The sequence below is a fragment of the Giraffa tippelskirchi genome, chromosome 5 (genome assembly GCF_054371585.1).
Source record: "Giraffa tippelskirchi isolate mGirTip1 chromosome 5, T2T-mGirTip1v1.2.pri, whole genome shotgun sequence".
NCBI lineage: Eukaryota > Metazoa > Chordata > Mammalia > Artiodactyla > Giraffidae > Giraffa > Giraffa tippelskirchi.
Genome location: NC_137279.1, coordinates 92,732,574 through 92,750,059, shown reverse-complemented (window position 1 = coordinate 92,750,059; position 17,486 = coordinate 92,732,574). Strand labels below are relative to the sequence as shown.

The 17,486-nt window shown below is 51.6% G+C and overlaps 1 protein-coding gene across 4 annotated transcripts; it reads right to left on the bottom strand.

Moving 5' to 3' along the window:
* Nucleotides 1-394: 394 nt before the first annotated feature.
* On the bottom strand, nucleotides 395-10,220 carry HDGF (heparin binding growth factor). Of its 4 annotated transcripts, none has more exons than XM_081494158.1 (6): nucleotides 9,828-10,220; nucleotides 3,612-3,688; nucleotides 3,333-3,471; nucleotides 2,454-2,660; nucleotides 1,957-2,180; nucleotides 395-1,760 (listed from the first exon to the last, which is right to left on the bottom strand). In XM_081494158.1, the coding sequence occupies exons 1-6, from the start codon at nucleotides 9,912-9,914 to the stop codon at nucleotides 1,754-1,756; spliced, it is 741 nt and encodes a 246-aa protein (XP_081350284.1). In that variant the 5' UTR covers nucleotides 9,915-10,220; the 3' UTR covers nucleotides 395-1,753. The 4 variants fall into 4 exon arrangements, with proteins under 4 accessions (XP_081350284.1, XP_081350285.1, XP_081350288.1 ...); XM_081494159.1 differs by having other exon boundaries at nucleotides 2,454-2,639; XM_081494162.1 differs by lacking the exon at nucleotides 9,828-10,220 and adding an exon at nucleotides 8,849-9,503 and having other exon boundaries at nucleotides 2,454-2,639.
* Between the last annotated feature and the right edge of the window lie 7,266 nt (nucleotides 10,221-17,486).

The following is a 17,486-nucleotide window of genomic DNA, read 5'->3' as shown; positions in this document are numbered from 1 at the left end:
GGCGATCCCATGGACTGTAGCACACCAGGATCCTCTAGCCTCCACTATCTCCCAGAGTTTGCTCAAATACATGTTCATTGAGTCAGTGCTGCTACCTAACCATCTCATTACTCTGCCATGCCCTTCTCCTTTTGCCTTCTATCTTTCCCAGCATCAGGGTCTTTTCCAATGAATATTCAGGGTTGATTTCCTTTAGGATTGACTGGTTTGATCTCCAGACGCTCAAGAGTGAAATTCTACGTGGAATTTTAGGTATTTCAGACTGAAAAGGAGGAAGCTGACACCCCTTACTTGAATCTGAGAAGTGAATTTGGAAATCATTTGTAGTCCAGCCCCACTCCCTTGCACCATCAGTTAACCAACACACTTCCAAAGAATCAATCAAAATCCAATGTAGTAATCAATGGGTTTTATTTTCCTAGAACTGAAATCATCTACGGTTTTCAGAGCTAAACTTCCAAAGCTACAGTCAGCAATTTTTCATCAGAGCCCAAGGGAGAGGGGCAAGGGTGAAAGAAACAAGAAACTGAAGAGGCAAATAGACCACTAGAAAGAGGTTGGGAGAGGGCGATTATTTCCCTCTGGCCTCTCAGTGGGTTACAAATCGGATCTGGTGACAACACTGAGTGGACCAGGTGGGGGGTATGTGGATGGGAAATGACATCAGCAGGAACACCAAAGCTCCAACTACAACAAGAAAAGTCATCAAGCCCCAAACAGAAGGGGAGCCTCCCAGTGCACCTCAGAAATGGGGGCAAGAGTGGGGGGCACACAAACGGATGGGGGGGTTCTTTAAAATTTTTTTTGTAATTTTCTTTTATTAAAAACATTTCCTAAAAAATGTGTCTTTTCCTTTATGTCTGGGTGACGTGTGTGACTGTAGGCTGGCCGTGAGCACTGTGAGAAGAGGGAAAAGGGTAGCTAAGGGTCTCCCCAGGGCATCCCATCTCTGGCCTGAGATCTAAAGGGGGATGGATACTCCTCAATACTCCCACCCAAGCTGGGTGAAGTCAGCCCTTCAGATCTCAGGTCCCTGACCCAAAGAACTTGGAAGACCCCAAATCTTTTGATGATAAACTGTAACTCCCATACCACCTGGGGTCTGCATAAGTGAGACAATTGGGCATTGTCAATCATCAAGGATTTATGGAAGGGAGCGACTCTCCCCCTCCGTGCCCCCCCCCCCAACTGTCCCACTTTCCCTGAATCCAGGCACCTGGGATAATATGTGTGGGAGGAAGGGACAGGAGCTCAGGGAAATGCCATCCTCTTACCCATCCCCCCACCCCAATTTGAAGATTGCCCCTCCCAGACCCCAGAAGCCCATCCTGCTATTTATTCTCCATCCCTTCCATTCAGAGCCCTGATCCCAGCCAACCTAGACGTCTAGAATGCCCGGGGAAGGGGGCGAGAGGTGTCAGGAGATGGAAATAGCCAGTCCAGGCCCTAACAAGTACACTGGGAAACAATTCCAGGCAGGGAGGGACACAATGGCCTCATCTCATCCCACAGAGCAGAAGACATGGACCTGACTCAGGTCACAGGTGTGTGGGGACATGGAGGTGAGGGCCACGTGGCCTGCCCCATGGGGTCAATCTCCAGGGTCTGAGCTCAGAAGGGGAGAGTGAGTGGGAAAAGGAGAGTGGGTTGGGGTGGGGAAGGGGTTCCCAGTTTGGAGGCCATGGCCAGTTTCCCCAGTAGCACCCAGACAGCAGCAGGAACGGGGCGGGGGCTCCTCTTGAAACATTGGTGGCTACAGGCTGCAGGGGAGGGTTGGAGGGGAGAAGGGTTAATGGTGTGGCCTTGGCCTGGCCAGGCCCCAGCCAGCGCCGGTTTCCTGGGAGAGCCACCCCCTGCCTCCCGAGAGGCTGACTGCTGCAGGCCCTCCTCCTCCTCCTCTCAGCAGAGGGCTGGGCCCTCCCGGCCCAACTGCCAAGGGGCAGGGGGCTCACTCACCTCTCGTGATCTCTCATGCCCGGGGCGTCGGCGTCTTCCTTGGCAGCCTCTTCCTCTTCTTCCTCCTCTTCCTCCTCCTGAGGAGGCCCCCGGCCAGAGCCGGGCTCAGACGGGGTACTGTTCTTCTCCGCCTCCACTGGAAGGGGCCTCTCACCCTCCAAGGCGGCCCCCTCCTTCTCCTCCCCTTCAGGGTCTTCTGCTTCCTTGGGACGTTTGGGGGAGTCCTGCATCGGATAGGCAGAGATGAGGGATGGCTGAGGCGAGACAGGGAGAACGCCAGCCTCACCCTCCTTTCCCCAGAGGCTCTTTCCTGGGCAGACCAGCACCCCTCCAGCCCTCTGCCAGCTCAACTGTCTCCTGTGGCCCATCTTCTCAGGAGGGACCCCCTAAGACTAGGGGCTGAATCTCTCAGACGGGACACTCCCTGAAAAAGTAGTAACTTCTCTCCCTCAAGACTAGAAGCCTTGCTTCTGGGAGCCCAGGTAGGGGGCAGTTACCTCCAGCAGGTCCCCCGCTCTCCTCTTCAGTGCTCCCTTCTCGTTCTTCTCCTTGGTTGGCTCGTCAATGACTAGCTTCCCTTCTTCATCACTGCTTCCCTCAGCGTTCCCCTTCTTGTCGCCATCACCCTCAGCGGCTTCGGGCTCGGGTTCGGGCTCTTCCACACAGCTCTTTTTCTGGGAGGACTGCGGTGGAGACAGTGGAGGCTGAGTGGCACCAGCTGCTGCCGCGCAGGGCCCCCTCCCCAGACCCCTCCCTCGGCCACTCACTCCTTCCTTCACCCACCTCTCCCCCTCCCCCACCCAGGTGCCCAGTCTCACAAGTGATTTGAGACCCACCTCTGTCGGATTAGCCCCGGGGTAAACCCACTGGCCGGGCAGGCAGGGCTCTGTGCAGGAGGGGGGAGGGCTGGAGCAGGAGGCAAAACCTCGGGTCAACTTCTCCCAAAGGGAGCTGGGACCCTTTCCCCGCCAACCCCCGCCCCCCACCCTCCCGCCTTATCCTGCCCGGCTCACGAGCACCTCCTCCTGGAAGCCTTTGTGGAAAGAGTTAAGGCCACAACTTCTATTCACTCTGGGCCCACCAAAGGCCTGCCCCCACTTACCGCCTCTATCCTGTTCTTGCCCCTCCCAGGCACTGTCTAACAAGTGGCCCCTCACCACAGCTACACTGTACACCCATAGCCCCATCATCCCCTCTTGCAGGAAGCCCCCCCACCCCTCACCCCATGAGCTCCTACTCTGAAAGCCCTGGTGTTGGTTTCTGAGCCCCCTGTTCATGAAGACTAAGCATCACACGTGGGCCCTGTGTCATCACACCTATGGCCACACCTGCTTTCCAAAGGTGGGGGGGGTCTCTGGGGGTGGCCGGCAGCTTACCTGGTAGCCAGAAGCCTTGACGGTGGGGTTGTTCTCGATCTCCCACAGCCCCTCGCTGAACCCTTTCCTCTTGTTGGGCTTGCCAAACTTCTCCTTGGACTCCTCGTAAGGGAAGAGGTCTTTGGGGCCCAGGAATGCCCTGATGAGAGATGGGAGACTGTGCTCTCGAGCCCCTCACTGCATCTGAGCTGTGCAGCCCAACAGGCAAGGGGTGTTGTCACCACCGCTCTTCCCCCCCCCCCAACCGGCCCTCCCTACCACTTCTGCCCCCTCACTCACGTCTCGTGGGTCCCGAAAAAAAAGACTTGGTATTTGTTGGCTGTTGATTTCACGGCAGCCTCAGGCATCTCGTCAATCTGAGAGCAAAATGAGGAAAGGGAGCATGAGCTGGAGTCCTAAGGTCATGAACTTGGGGCCAGAGGATAGGTGCTGCAGGGGCTGACCTCTTAGGCACATATGTGAAAAATCAGACTGAGACGGACCCAGGAGTTCACCAAGGGGGTTTCTAAACCATTTTTAGCAGTGGGACTTTGCTCAAAGGAAGTCAGACACAAAAGCCCAGCAGAAATCCTCCCTCTCCTTCACAAACCAAACAGCATCCCTAAACAGATCCTATCCATAAGGCTCCATGTCTCTGCAATCACCCTGGCCGGTCCACCCACTGTCACACCTCTTGCCTAGACTAAAACCACAGCCTCCATTCTTGCCTCACTACAACCCATTCTCCATGCTGCCACCAGGGGGAGCCTTTCCAAGTGCGGGTCTGAGCATTCTTTCTCCCTGCTAGTGGCTTTTCAGGACTCTAGGGACCACCCATTCACCATTATCCATAATGTCAAGGTCTGAATTCCAGTGCTGCCACTAGTATTTGTATGACCTTGGGCAACTTACAGAACCTCCGTTTTCTCATCTGTAAAATGGAGAGTGCCACGGTCCAAGGGTTGCAAGGCTTAAATGACCATAATGTGGTCTGTCCCACACATATGTTCAGTATCATCATTTTCTCCCAGTACACTGTCCTTCTGCTCTCTGCTCCAGCTACACTGATCTCAGTCTTCTATACTCACTAACTCCTGATTAGCCTTCCAACCTCAGGCCCATCATCACTTCCTCCAGAAAGCTTCCCCATCTCTCCCAATCTGATCGGCTTCCCAGATAAAACTCTCAGAATGTCTCCTCCACAGTGCTTTTTACAATTCCAATATTAATGTCTATGTGGACTATACCTTCCCCAAGATCAGAGAAGTCTGTTTATATGTCCAGCACAGTGCCTAGCACACAGTGGGTACACAATAGAGTCACTGGATGACTATGAAACAGACAAAAACAGACTGCTCTGACTGAAAGTGAAGAGGTGAGGCCAAGAGGCTGCCTATTTAGTAATACCCAGCAGTAGCACCTCCCCCAAAGAATTTTGGAGAACTCTTTTTGAAAGTCGTGTGATATAGACTCTCATTTTACAGACAAGGAAACTGAAGCTCAGAAAAGTGATTTACTCAAAATGACAGGACAAGTTAGGAAGGGCCACAGAGCTCCTGATGTGATCCTCTGCCTCAAATGTCCCTAGGGGATGAGGGATGCTGTGATGGAGAAGGTGCAGAGGTCTGAGGCCAGGGAAATAGTGAGATGCAGTGGCCTACACAGCTTCTCCCCATCAGGCCCTAGAAGCTCAGGCCAAGCTGAGTTGGGGGAGGAGAACTACAACTCCCAGCAACACTTGCAGCGGCCCCAGCAGCCTGGCTTCCCGCCGGACAGAGGCCAGGTGGCCATGTTGACTGGGGCCCCAGGCGCAGATAGGAAAGAGAGACAGGCCAAGGCAGTGATTAAACACACAGAGAGTAGAACAGTGTCTGACTAGGGGCTTGGGGAGACAGAGAGGCTGGGTGGATGGAAATAAGCTGACACACACCCAGGAGAGGGGGTGGAACCTAGGCAAGAATCTGAGGGGCATCTTGCTCCAGACATTGAGTCTTCAGGCTCCTGAGCCCCTCCCCCCTTGCCCTGTGGCCTCTGGGGACAGAGGTCCAGCCCCTCCCCCCAGGAAGGCCCAGCACAAACTGCGCCCTCCCCCCCACCCAGAGACACTGGGGTGTGAGAGCAGGGGGTGGAAAGGCATGCTGTCCCCCCCACCCCAGCTCAATCCCCATCGCCATGACAACCCAGCCCCGCCCCCGGGGCCACTCAGCAACCAGGAATGTGACTGCTCCTCCCCCCCCAGGCCCTCTCTCCAGATTGGGGAGGAGGGGACACTAACTCACACCCCACCCCCAAGCCTGAGTCTGGCACCTGGGTCCCTGGCTGTGCCTGAAACCCCAGCCAGGGCTGAGGGCCGGGGCCCTGCTCAGGAAGCCAGAGCTGGGGTGTGGGCCGAGGAGAAGCCGCCTCCACTAGGACACCTGGGTCCTGTTGCCGGCTAGTTCCCCACCCTCCTCTCAGAGGGGGGAACAAAAAATTAAATGAGAGGCTCTAGGGCTCAGAAATCCCAGGAGACAGACATAAGACAATAACAGCAGAAGCCCTTTCCTAGGCCTCTTCTTGGTGGATCTTTGTGCATCAGGAAGGAGAACTAGGGGTGGGGGGTGGGGGAATATCTTAGGATCCCAGTTAGGAACTCATCTGGGCTCCATGTTTTCAGTGCCACACTTGAGCCAGGCAGTAACAGGCTTGTAGGAAACAAGAGATGAAAGGGGAGAAACTGAGGCCCAGGAAAGGGGGTAGGGGGAGCAAAGGGGTCAGAAACGAGACACACACGAGCTTCTCTCAAGGAGCTGAGACCAGGCAAAGCAGCGCTCCGGCCTTCAGTCTCTTTCCCGTGGGAAACAAACTCAAAGAGAGAGGTAGCTGAACACTGTGATGGGATCCAGGAGGCCACCAGCTGCCCAGCCTCAGGGGCGGGGGAGAAACAAAAGAATGGATGGGAATTAAAAATAGAACGAGACACACCAGATATACCCACCCTGCTGACTTCTACCAAAATAAAGGGTGGGATGAGAGGAAAGAGGGAGGCCAAGGACCTGGGCAGATGGGCATCTATCCCCAAAAGGGTAATGCCACCCCCACCCCATCTGACCTTGAGAGTAGGCACCTGTGGGGGAAGGGCCAGGAGAGCAGTGCTCTTTTCACTTAATGGAATTCCCAACCCCTCACCCCAAAAAGGGGAGACATTCCTTCTCCAGTGGACCCTTCATCCTTCAAGCCACAAAGGAAATGTCTTATCTTGCATTTGGAAGTCAAAGGCGGTTCTTCATCGATGACATAGAGGATATGAGGTCTCAGGGGAGGCCTGTACCCCCGGTACAGACATGTGTCTCCCAGGCGGTGCCTTTATATCCAGACTGTGACTCAGAACAAGTGAGTCAAGGCTAAGTGGGTCAGGGTGGGGCCAGAGAAGTGCTGGAGACCCCACTGCACCTCCTCCACTGGCCAACAGGGGAGGGGGCTCTGCTACTTCTCAGCCATTTTAGGAATCCTGGCAAGTTACTTCCCCCTGGCTGGGGCTCTTCCATTCCCATGCCTGCCTACTGCCTTTGCCTGGCTCCTTCAGACAGGCCTGAGCACAGGAAGTCCCATTCTACCAGAGCCCATGGACACCTTCTAAGGTCTGAAGTTCCCAGGTGAGGAGTGGTGAGAGAAGATTAAACACCTCTCCCCCAGCCTCATACCCAATCAAGGCCCAGGGGCACCTGGCTCAGCACACAGGAAGGCAGCAGAGAAGGCTAAGCCCACACTGACTGCCAGTCAGGGTTCTGACCACCCCACCCAGGGCCCAGGCCTGACCTGACCCAGGAACCGGAAAATCTGGGGCAGGAGACAGTTGGGGCCAGGAAAGTGTGGCAAGCTAGAGAGGCAGAAAAGAAGGTGGTGCCTGGATGTGGGGGAGGGGCAGAGGGAGGAAAGATGGGTGAGGCCCTCTGGCTGCGCAGGTTTTCTGGGACTGTGAAACAGGAAGTGGAGAAAGGAGGAAGGAACCTAAGGGGAAAAATCCCGGGAGTCTTGGAAGTTAATTGTTAAGTGCTTGGAGATCCCCCGGGGAAGTTAGGCAGAAGGAAGAGGAAAGGAGAAGGTTAAGATGGAGTCACACCGTCCTTCCAGGCAGGTCTTGCCTACCACGTGGTCCCTCTGGCTGGACTCTGCAAGCACTGGGCTGTTCCAGTCTCACCCAGAGTCAGTCACCCTCCCCAGAAACAGGGCCTAAGGAAGAAAAGTCCACCCAGTTGCCTTCATCATGGCTGAGGGCTCTGGTTGCCTATTACATGGAACAGTTAGCAAGGCTCCTCTATTCTTCCTCCATCTCAGGAAGAGCCAGACCCCCTTCAGGCTCTGCCACTCTATAGACTAAGATAGCATCCAAGGATGGTAAGGAGACCCCAATTTGTCTGCTCTTTTGGCATTCAAGGAGAATGTATTTGGAACATAACAACCTTGGGTGTACCACTCCCTCTAATTTTCATAATCAAGACCCAGAGTACAGGCAAAGGGTGGGGTCCTATCTCTTTGGGATCCAGTCTGGTCCCCCTCCCCCAACTCTAACTTTATCTAAAGGGTCCAGCCCTCAACGGAACAACAGACTGCCCCGCTGTCCTAGAGGCACGGGATGAAGAAGAAATAGACAGCATTCCCAGCCCCAGGTGCTGCCCTTACTCCAAGGCCACCAGAAACCTGAAGGTCTTCTTCATATGGGCCAGTATGTGTTCATATGGGGCCCTCCCTTCCCTGCAGCCTGAAGGGGTCCTCTGCAACCCACATTCCAGCTGAGCCCCCTCCCCAGTCTCTGCGCTTTGTCCCACCCCCAGGAGGTAGGAGCAGTAGAGACCTCGGTTCAGTTCTTGCCCTGCCCACCAGGACCTCGGCGTCTGAACCAAGAAGCCAGATGGATCAAAGGTGCAGGGTAAAGTACACGAGTGTCCACACACCACACACAGACATGCACACACATAGCTGACTGTGGCTGCTTGCTCACACTGCCTGCTGCCACCACCACCACCCAAGTCCCCTAGGAGGCTTTGGAAGTTGGGAGAGCCCTGCTTCACTCTGGACTTCACTCCCACTCCAGAGGCCAGGCATCTAGAAGAGGCCAGGCATCTAGAAGTTTCCAGGAACAAGGAGCTCAAGGCATATGGGATTAGGCACATTCCTGAGGAAAGGGTACAGAGTGAGGGTCTCCTGTATTTTCTCAGACTGGCCCCAAAGTTGGTCTACACACTCTGAACAGGACCCAGGGGGCCTGGACCAACTTTCCTCAGAGCAGGGTCTGGCCCAGATGAAGACACAGACTCACATGGAAAAGAGCAACCCACAGTCAATAACGCAGTTCTGCACTTGGCCCCTTCGCCCAGAATACTCCTTCCCTCTACTTCTCTCTGCCCTTGGATTTCACTCTACAGGAGTCCTATACTCTAGGGCCAAACCCAAAGGCCCTACACCAACTTTGAAATAAGTTGCTGGAGGCAGTGTCCCTTGTGACACCCCCAACCTCCTCCAACAACCTCTGGCAACCTCCCATACTGTTAATTCACCTGTCTCAGTTCTTAGGGGAAACATGATGAATGCGCCAGGCTGGGCTTTTGGGCCCCACCCTCCCACCTGGCCAGGTGCTGGGCGGAGGTGGTGGTGGGGCGCCTCATATTGGCGGGCTGAATCAACCACATGGCAGACTGGATCGTTCTGGCGGGAGAGGCTTAAGAAATGGGGAGGAGAAGCACCTCGGGTTCCCTCCACCTCCACTCACAGGGAGGGCAGCCTGGACTGGACTTCTCAATTCCACAAGGGCCCTGCCACCCTCAGCCTCAAGGCTGAGTTGGCAGCACACGAAGGAGTATTTTTGTGGGGTTGAGAAGTGAAGGGTACTAGCGGGTGATTTCCAAACCAGACAGATTCCCTCTTCTTCCGCCCCTCCCCACAACGAGTCCTCGACCCTCCCAGCTTCAGATCTCTTACGGATGCCCCAAACCAAAGTTTTGTAGAAGCGAACTCCGCCTCCGTGTATCCCTTTCTGGGCTGAGATCCTGCTTAACCATCTAATCTAGGAAGAAGAGAGTTTGAACGAGGGGTAACAATCAGTGAAGAAACTGGGGGTCTCTAAGGGGGTCCCTGAGGGGGGTAGCAGTGGCGCTTGGGCGGGGGAGGAGTTACAAGACTGGCCCGTGCCCATGCAGCGCGCCCGAAACCGCTGGGAGTATGGGGGCTGGGGGCGGAACTGAGCACGCGGAACCGGGGGCCGGAAAGTGACCGGCGCTCTCGGTTCCCCACGCCGCGCACACGCCACTACGCGCGGACGCCGTGTGGCCAGGTGTTCGTCGCCGCCGCCGCCCCACCACCCCGCCTCCACCATTATATAACCGGCGGGTGGGTTTGGAGTCGCTTGGCTAAGACTCGGGCACTCAGACGCCCCCCGCCCCCACTCTCAGCCCCTCCGCGCGGAGCGCTCGTGCCCTCCCGGGTGTTATGCAACCCAAGCCCGGAGGTGGATAGGAGGCGGCGGGCCGCGCTGCTCACCCGGGCCGGCCAGTGTGGGTAGCCCTTCATCTTGGCGAATACCAGATCCCCGCATTTGTACTCCTTCTGCCGGTTGGATCGCGACATGGCGGGGCTCCGGGCGCCCCGGGCTCCGCGCCGGGCCGGAAAGCGCGAGCCCAAGTTTGCGCGTGCGGCGGTAGCGGCGCCGCTCCGCTCCGGCCCTCGCGCGGCCCCCGCCTCGATGGTGGCCCCCGGCCCGGGCTCTGGCGCGGCCACGGCGACTCCGCCCGCGCGCCGCACGGACGGGGCGGGCGCGGATCTGGGGCAACGCTCCGGTACGATGGGTGCGCGCTTGTGCAGTTGTTTGTGTTTGAAATTCAATTGCTCCCTCCGCTGCGCGAGGCCTCTTCCTCCACCCCCCGCCCGGTCCCCACTCCTCCTCCCTCCGCCTTTTCCCACTCCTCCTCCTCCCCCCTCCGCGCTCCCTCCCGCGGCGGTTTGATGCGTGCAGCTTCTTGACGCCCTGTGCCTGCCACTGCCCGCCGCCCAACCTGGAGCCGCCTGGCGGCGCGCGGCGACACAGGCATGAGGAGCCGATCGCCGAGCGAGCCGAGTAGGCTTTGTGTGCCCGCTGTCGGTGGGTGCCGGCCCGCCCGCGCGCCCGGGAGGAGCTGGCGCCCGGCTGGACGAAGCGGCCTGGCGCCCCTCCCCCGGGCCCGCGGGGCGCTCCCAGCCGCGGCTTTAGCTCAGCCAAGTGTCGAAGTTTAGGCGTCGTGCCTCTTTGCCCTCGGCTCCATCCCTATCGGTGAATGTTAGCTCCGTACCCGGTGCGTGGCTGCGTGCTGGGCGCTAGGGCGAGGGCTAGGTACGGCGCCACTTGAGCACACAGAGGTTCGGCCTGGGCCTCGACGTGCTTACAGTCTGCGGGGTGTTCCCTGAAATGTCGGGCATTGCTCCCTACGACGGCCTTTGTGGAATTTGTTAGCAAGGAGATTTCGGAGTGCTTGTGGCAGAAAGTGGCCACGTTCCGTGTGCATTAGATAGAACTCTGTTCTCTATGTACTTTCTGGCAAAAGAGACCTGGGCTTCACCACAAGCTAAACCTGCAAAGATGAGCTCCATCCTAGTGGGAATAGACAGTAGAATGCCAATAAATCCCAATACCACTTAGATGAAGGGTGAAGTCACTACCTCTCTTGGGGAGGAGGAGGTGGAGGTGAGAGTCTGGGGAATCTGTGAAGGCTTTACAAAGGTGTTGACTTTGAGTTGGGCCTTAAAGAACAAGAGTGTGATTTTGCTGGATTCCAGAGACTACATTTCAGCTTAAGTTATTATTAAGAAATGATAGAGCCAAAACTTGGATTCAGGTTTTACCATTAAACCAAACAAAATTTTGCCATCTTTATTTTGCTGTCACTGTATTGGTCTTGGATTTGCCGAAATTCCAGACACCTGTGGTAACTTAGAAATAAGATATTTGGATCTTATGTTATAGTTTTGTCTAGATTCTTAAAATTTTGCAACAAAATATTCTTGGTTTGAAGAGAGAAAATATGTGAGTTTTTCTTAGCACAATTTCCTGATCCTACTTCAAAGCATATGCAGAGTCTCCCTGATAAAGAACTGCAAGAACTGCAAGATGAAGCCAAAAAGCCCAGATCCAGGGCCACATCCTATCATGCACTAGCAGTGAGAATTGTGCTACCCTCTGAACATCTCCCTGAGCCTCAGTTTCCTCAGCTTGAGATGGGGGATCACATTACTTTCCTGCCAACATCACAGACATGGAATGGCTGCTTATCGTTAGCCAAGGCCTGACCTTGTTCCCTATGGTCCTTCATATCGGTTGTCCTTATGTCCATGGCAATGCATTTCACAAGTTTTGCCTTTATAAAGTATGGCCTCTCAGCATAATCCAGCCTTGTGATAGGAGTCCCTCTGGCCCTGTCCACAGGCATTCCAGGGCTCATTCAGGCTGCTGGCACAGCAGGACACTCTGTAAGGTCCTCATGCATGCCCTCAGCCACAGACTTGTCGATTTGTTTCAATAGCAAATCCAAACTTGTTGCAACAGGGCAGCTAGGTCCCAGTTAGTGTTTACTCTACCATGCATTCCAGTTTGAAATGCAGTCAGTGTGATAGTCCAGATTCTGTCAGTCTAATACCTTTCTTTGTTGTTCTTATTGTTATTAGGAGAGAATCTTGTCACAAGTTCTTAGAGATATTTCAATAAATCCAGTGTCACAGTTGGTTTCCTTTTAGTGTCCAGGCCAGTATTATAAATATGCTGTTTCAGTGCAACCAATGCGTTTTTAAACTATTTTCCAATTTAGCACACCCCAATTTAATTCAAGCCAGACTCCTATCCATTTCTCCACTTTGTTGCGTGGAGATAGCAATAAAGTTTCTTAAATTCTTATTTTGCAGCAAATCTCTTGGGCCTGTTATTCAGCCCACCATGCAGATGCTGGTTAAAATAAAACAACCAGAGTTCCCTTTGTTGCAATAATCTCCCAGGCCTTGGTTGCAATTTAATATCCAAGTTCTCCTTACAATAACATCATCAACCAATTCACAGCTGCCTCTAACAACCAAGCCAAGAGCTGAAGAGGGTCAGTTACAGGGGCGGGTGTAAGCCTGCATCCCTTGGGATTCAGGTCTAACTTAGAGCTTTGCAGAATTCAGTGTGCAAATGAATCACCTGGGGAGCCTCTTAAAAAGCAGATTCTAACTCAGGTTTGGGGTTGCCTGCATTTCTGTTTCATCACCCCAGGTGCTGCTGCTGGTTTAAACCTCCAGTTTGATTAGTAAGGTCCAAAACACAGGGTCACGGCCCCCAGATGGATAGCTCAGCTTGGAGCCAGTTCACAGATGTCTCCGTGAAATGGTTCCTTTGACACTGGTGCTTGGTTCTACATTTGTGTGGGAGGAAGGTCAAGAAAGAAGTCAGTGGACTTGGGGCCCTAGGGCAGAGACTTGTGGGTGCTGATCTGGCTCTAGAGTTCTGAAGTGAGTCTGGAGGGGCAAGGTCAGGGAGATGGTGGGGAACTTATTTCTGACCATGTCAGACAGGAGGAGGAACTGGCACAGCAGTAGGGTTGTGAAGCTTAGAATACTAGAGGAAGGTAATGTGGTCTAGGGGAAACTGTGTTTGCATGTCAAGGGACCTGGGTTTGAGACTTGCTTTTAACAAATGACTTAACTAGAATTTCTAAACAAAATGTTCTTCTACTGCAAAAATACAAATACAAATAGCTACCCTTATGGGATCTGAGTGAAAACTTTACCTGCTGATTAGTTTCAAAGGAAATGTCAGTTTCCTTCCTTTTAACTCCTAAAAGAGAGTCCAGGGGTTTGGCTTCTGTCCCAGCCCTCAACACTGTGTGACCTGCTCACATTACCTCTTCATGGCCCTGGTTACCCCTTCTGGAAAATGGAGGAGAGGAGGATGAATAGTTTAGACCAATGGTTTTCAAAACTGCCTCCGAAAAAAAAAAACAAAAAAAAAACTGCCTCCGTTGCCCCTTCTCACTGGTGCCACCCAAGGTAAAAAAAAAAAAATCCATGCTTTTATGCATTTTACAGTGAGTCAGAGTGGTTAAGAGTCTGAGATAACAAAGTCTAAGTACCTGCTTCACCATTATGACACACTATGTCTCTTTAGGAAAACTACTTAACTGCCCCCAGTCTCAGTTTGCATCTCTGTAAAATGGTCTATAAAAAGGAGTTGTGAAGAGTGAATGAATTTAATGTATTTTAAAGTGCTTTGAATAGAGCCCAGGAACATGGTAAGTGCTTGATAAAATCACTTATCACTGTATTTATATTAGATTTTGAATAATATTTAGTTCAAGAAAATGGGTTCCTTTGTAGTGAGCTTCTAGGTACCAGCCTTATGCACTGGTAAAACTGGCACTACTACAATGGGTGTGGGTGTTCACATGGGCTTGGAAACCCGTTTACCTGGATTTGAGTCCCACTCCACCATTTACTTACTGCGTGACCTGGCACAAGTTACTCAACCCTTCTGTGCCTCAGTTTTCACATTTGTAAAGGGGGAAGTTGATAAATCAATTAATACGTTGATATTCGTAAATGCTTAGGACAGGCTTGTGGGATCTTCTTTCCCAGACCAGGGATTGAAACCCTGCCCTCAACAGTGACAGTGCAGAGCCCTAACTGCTGAACCACCAGGGAATTCCCAGGTATTCAGTTCAGTTCAGTTCAGTCACTCAGTCATGTCCAACTCTTTGCGACCCCATGGACTGCAGCACACCAGGCCTCCCTGTCCATCACCAACTCCCGGAGTTTACTCAAATTCATGTCCATTGAGTCAGTGATGCCATCCAACCGTCTCATCCTCTGTCACCCCCTTCTCCTGCCTTCAATCTTTCCCAGCATCAAGGTCTTTTCCAGTGAGTCAGTTCTTCCCATCAGGTGGCCAAAGTATTGGAGTTTCAGCTTCAGCATCAGTCCTTCCAATGAATATTCAGGTATCCCAGATATTAGCTGTTAATATATTTGTATTATTAATTATATTAGCTATTTTCTTAAAAATCCTTATGTTGTATAACTCTTCTGTACATATAATATCTTGAATAATAAAAATATTTTTAAAAAATGATTCTGTTTTTTGTTGTTTATTTTTATTTATTTATTTTGGCCATCATGCAGTTTGCAGGATCTCAGTGCCCCAACCAGGGATTGAATCTGGGCCATGGCAGTGAAAGCCCAGATCCTAACCACTAGACCACCAGGGAACTCCTAGATTCTGTTTTTTAAAAGTGAAAACCATCGGATTCATTCTCTAAAGCTATTCTTCTAACATATCTATTTAAACTTTGATTGATTAAAATTAAATGTTCCCTTCCTCAGTCATATGAGGCACTCTAAGTGCTCAGTGGCCTCATATGGCTACTGCCGGCTGTACTGGACAACACAAATATAGAACATTTTCATTATCACAGCAGTCCAAAGACAGCACTGTTCCAAGGCCATGGCTTCCATTTGAGCTGTACATTAGTGTCACTTGAAGATTAAAAAATACTAGTCCCTGGGCCCAACTCCTCAGAGTTTAAATTTAATTGGTTGACAGTGGAAGCTATTAAAGGGTTTAGGTAGGAGAGAAGCATGAGCAGAGGTGAACTTCCAGAAGCTTCATCTGAAGGCAGCATGGATGTGGAGGGGCTTGGACTTGCCAGGTCACAGAAAGGTACTGCAGTGGTCTCTGCTGAGGGACGTATGACCCTACATGTGGAAGGGGCTCGGGAGCTGCATTCCTGGGTTCTCTTCTCCTCTCTTCCAAGAATTATGGTGGCATTAACTCCTTAGCCCTCAGAGGAGAGAACTTCAGCCTTCATAGAACAGGAAGGAAGGACTTTCTGGCGATCCACTGGTTAAAACTCCATGGTTCCACTGCAGGGAAGCAATCCCTGGTTGGGGAACTACCATTCTGCATTCCAAGAGGCATGGGTCAAACAAACAAATAACCCAGGAGAGAGTTGGAACACCTCAAGATCCCCATGAGTTGTAGATGCCATTTAAAAAATTCAGCTTAATTAAAAAAAGGTAGATGAAGCCAAAAAATAAGATGAAAAACTAAAATTCAGCTTATTTTTGTATATGGAATTAATATGTGCTTATGATACGAAATTTAGAAAGTCAAGAAGATAATTTAGTGAAAAGTCATCTCATGTTACCCCTCCCCATCCCTTGCCACCTCAATTTTCTTCTTAGAGGCAAAAATTTACCAATTTCATACATCTTCTTCTAGTAATATTCTGTCTATATAATTTTCAAGCAAATACAGAGCTGTTTCCTTTAAGCAAATTGTAGCATCCCATATACACTGTTCCACACTTTACTACCTTTTACTTAACATATACCTTAACTCCTTCCATTTCAATCCACAATGATTTGCCAATCCACATTCATTTTTATAACTGCATAATAGTTCATGACATTTCTGTGTCAGAAATGATGTATTTAACCCCTGTTGATGGGCGTTTAGGTTTTTTCCTTTCTTTTGATAATACCAACAGTACTGTAGTGAATAATACTGTACCATTTCATCTCTTTCAGCGGTGAGGATCCTCACCATTTCCCTCTCCAATTTGCAAGATGAAAAAGGTCATTTGGTGGTGGTGCTAGTGGTAAAGAACCCACCTGCCAATGCAGAAGATCTAAGAGAAACCGGTTCGATACCTGGGTTGGGAAGATCCCCTGAAGGAGGGCATGGCAACCCACTCCAGTATTCTTGCCTGGAGAATCCCATGGACAAAGGAGCCTGGTGGGCTACAGTCCATGGGGTCACATGCAGTCAGACACGACTGAAGCGACTTAGCACACACACACAAACGTCATTCAGTGACATTATTTGCAGGAGTTTGGTGACAAATAGTGCTGGAAGTAACCTTGCTACTTATAGTCAGAGGCATCTAAGGTTGAATGAGGAGCCCCCACTGTGTACAGCCACAACCCCCAGGTCTGTCTGCTTTTCCCTTGGTCCCTGAGACTTAAAGGAAACCAGAGTCAGGCTGACAGAATAACTGGCTCTGATCACATCTGACTGCTCTTTTCAGCTCCTTCCCATCAAGGGCATTGCGCTGAGACAGTGGGGAGGCCTGGGGAGGAGAAGAGCCTGGGAAGTGCATGGGTGAAGAAGGGCCAAGGGCCCTTTTCTGGAATGATAAGATTGAGCCCCAGTGGGTTCTCTACCCCTCCCTCTTGGGGGAGAGAGAGTAGCAGCTTTGGCCCTGCTGGAGGAGGCTGATTATGGCTTCTGTGGGCACAGATGGCAATGGAGGTAGTGAAAGGCCTTTTCTGCCACCACATTGCTATGGGCCTGAAGCCTCTTTCACTCATTCCCACATATACCCCTAGGGCATTGGCAGGTGCTGTGCCAGGCCCTGGGGGAGTGTTGGGGGAAAAGGGGTAGGTCTGAAGATGAACAGGCGGCTGGGAGTGAGTAGTCTCTAACTTTTCTCCTGGAATCTCCCTTTCTGAGCATCCTGGGAATTCCCTTCACCTCTCTCCTGTATTTTCTAAACCCTAGGTTTAGAAAACCCTTTCATGGTTAAACACCACCACCACCACCACCACCACTCCCCTTTTTTTTTTTTGATGGAGCACATCCTCTGGTAGCTTCCTGAATAAAGATACTTAGAATGGAAAATTTGGAGAACTTACATGTCTGAATATGTCTTTATTCTACCCTCCCACTTGATTGATAGTTTGGCTTGGTGTTGAATTCTAGATAGGAATCTTCAGGGGTTTTTTTACCTTTTTAAAAAAAAAAATTTTTTTTTTTTGGCTGTGCTGGATCTTTGGTGCAAAGTGTGGGCTTTCTCTAGTTGCAATTGAGCGGCATGTGGGATCTTAGTTCCCCAACCAGGGCTCAAACCCTCATCCCCTGAATTAGAAGATGGATTCTTACCCACTGGACCACCAAAGAAGTCCCTCTTTTGGATTTCTGAAGCTCTTGTTCCATTTTCATCTGTGTTACATTCTGTCCTGATCCATTTTAAGAGATCTATTTCTTTTCTTTGGGAACTTTCAAGATCTTCCCTTTGTCTTCAGTGTTCTGAAATTTCATACTGGTGTGGATCCATTTTTAACCACTGTGCTGAGCAGTGGGTGGGCCCCTCCAATCAGAAAAACAAAATGTTTGTACCTCAGTTCTGGGAGGTGTTTTGTAAT

Bases quoted from the DNA above. Each gene is read 5' to 3' on its own strand.
- HDGF (XM_081494158.1), bottom strand. From the start codon at position 9,914: ATGTCGCGATCCAACCGGCAGAAGGAGTACAAATGCGGGGATCTGGTA. The intron at 3,689-9,827 runs GTGAGCAGCGCG...TTTTGCTCTCAG, and splicing joins ACCCACACTGGCCGGCCCGG to ATTGACGAGATGCCTGAGGC. The intron at 3,472-3,611 runs GTGAGTGAGGGG...ATCTCTCATCAG, and splicing joins TTTTTCGGGACCCACGAGAC to GGCATTCCTGGGCCCCAAAG.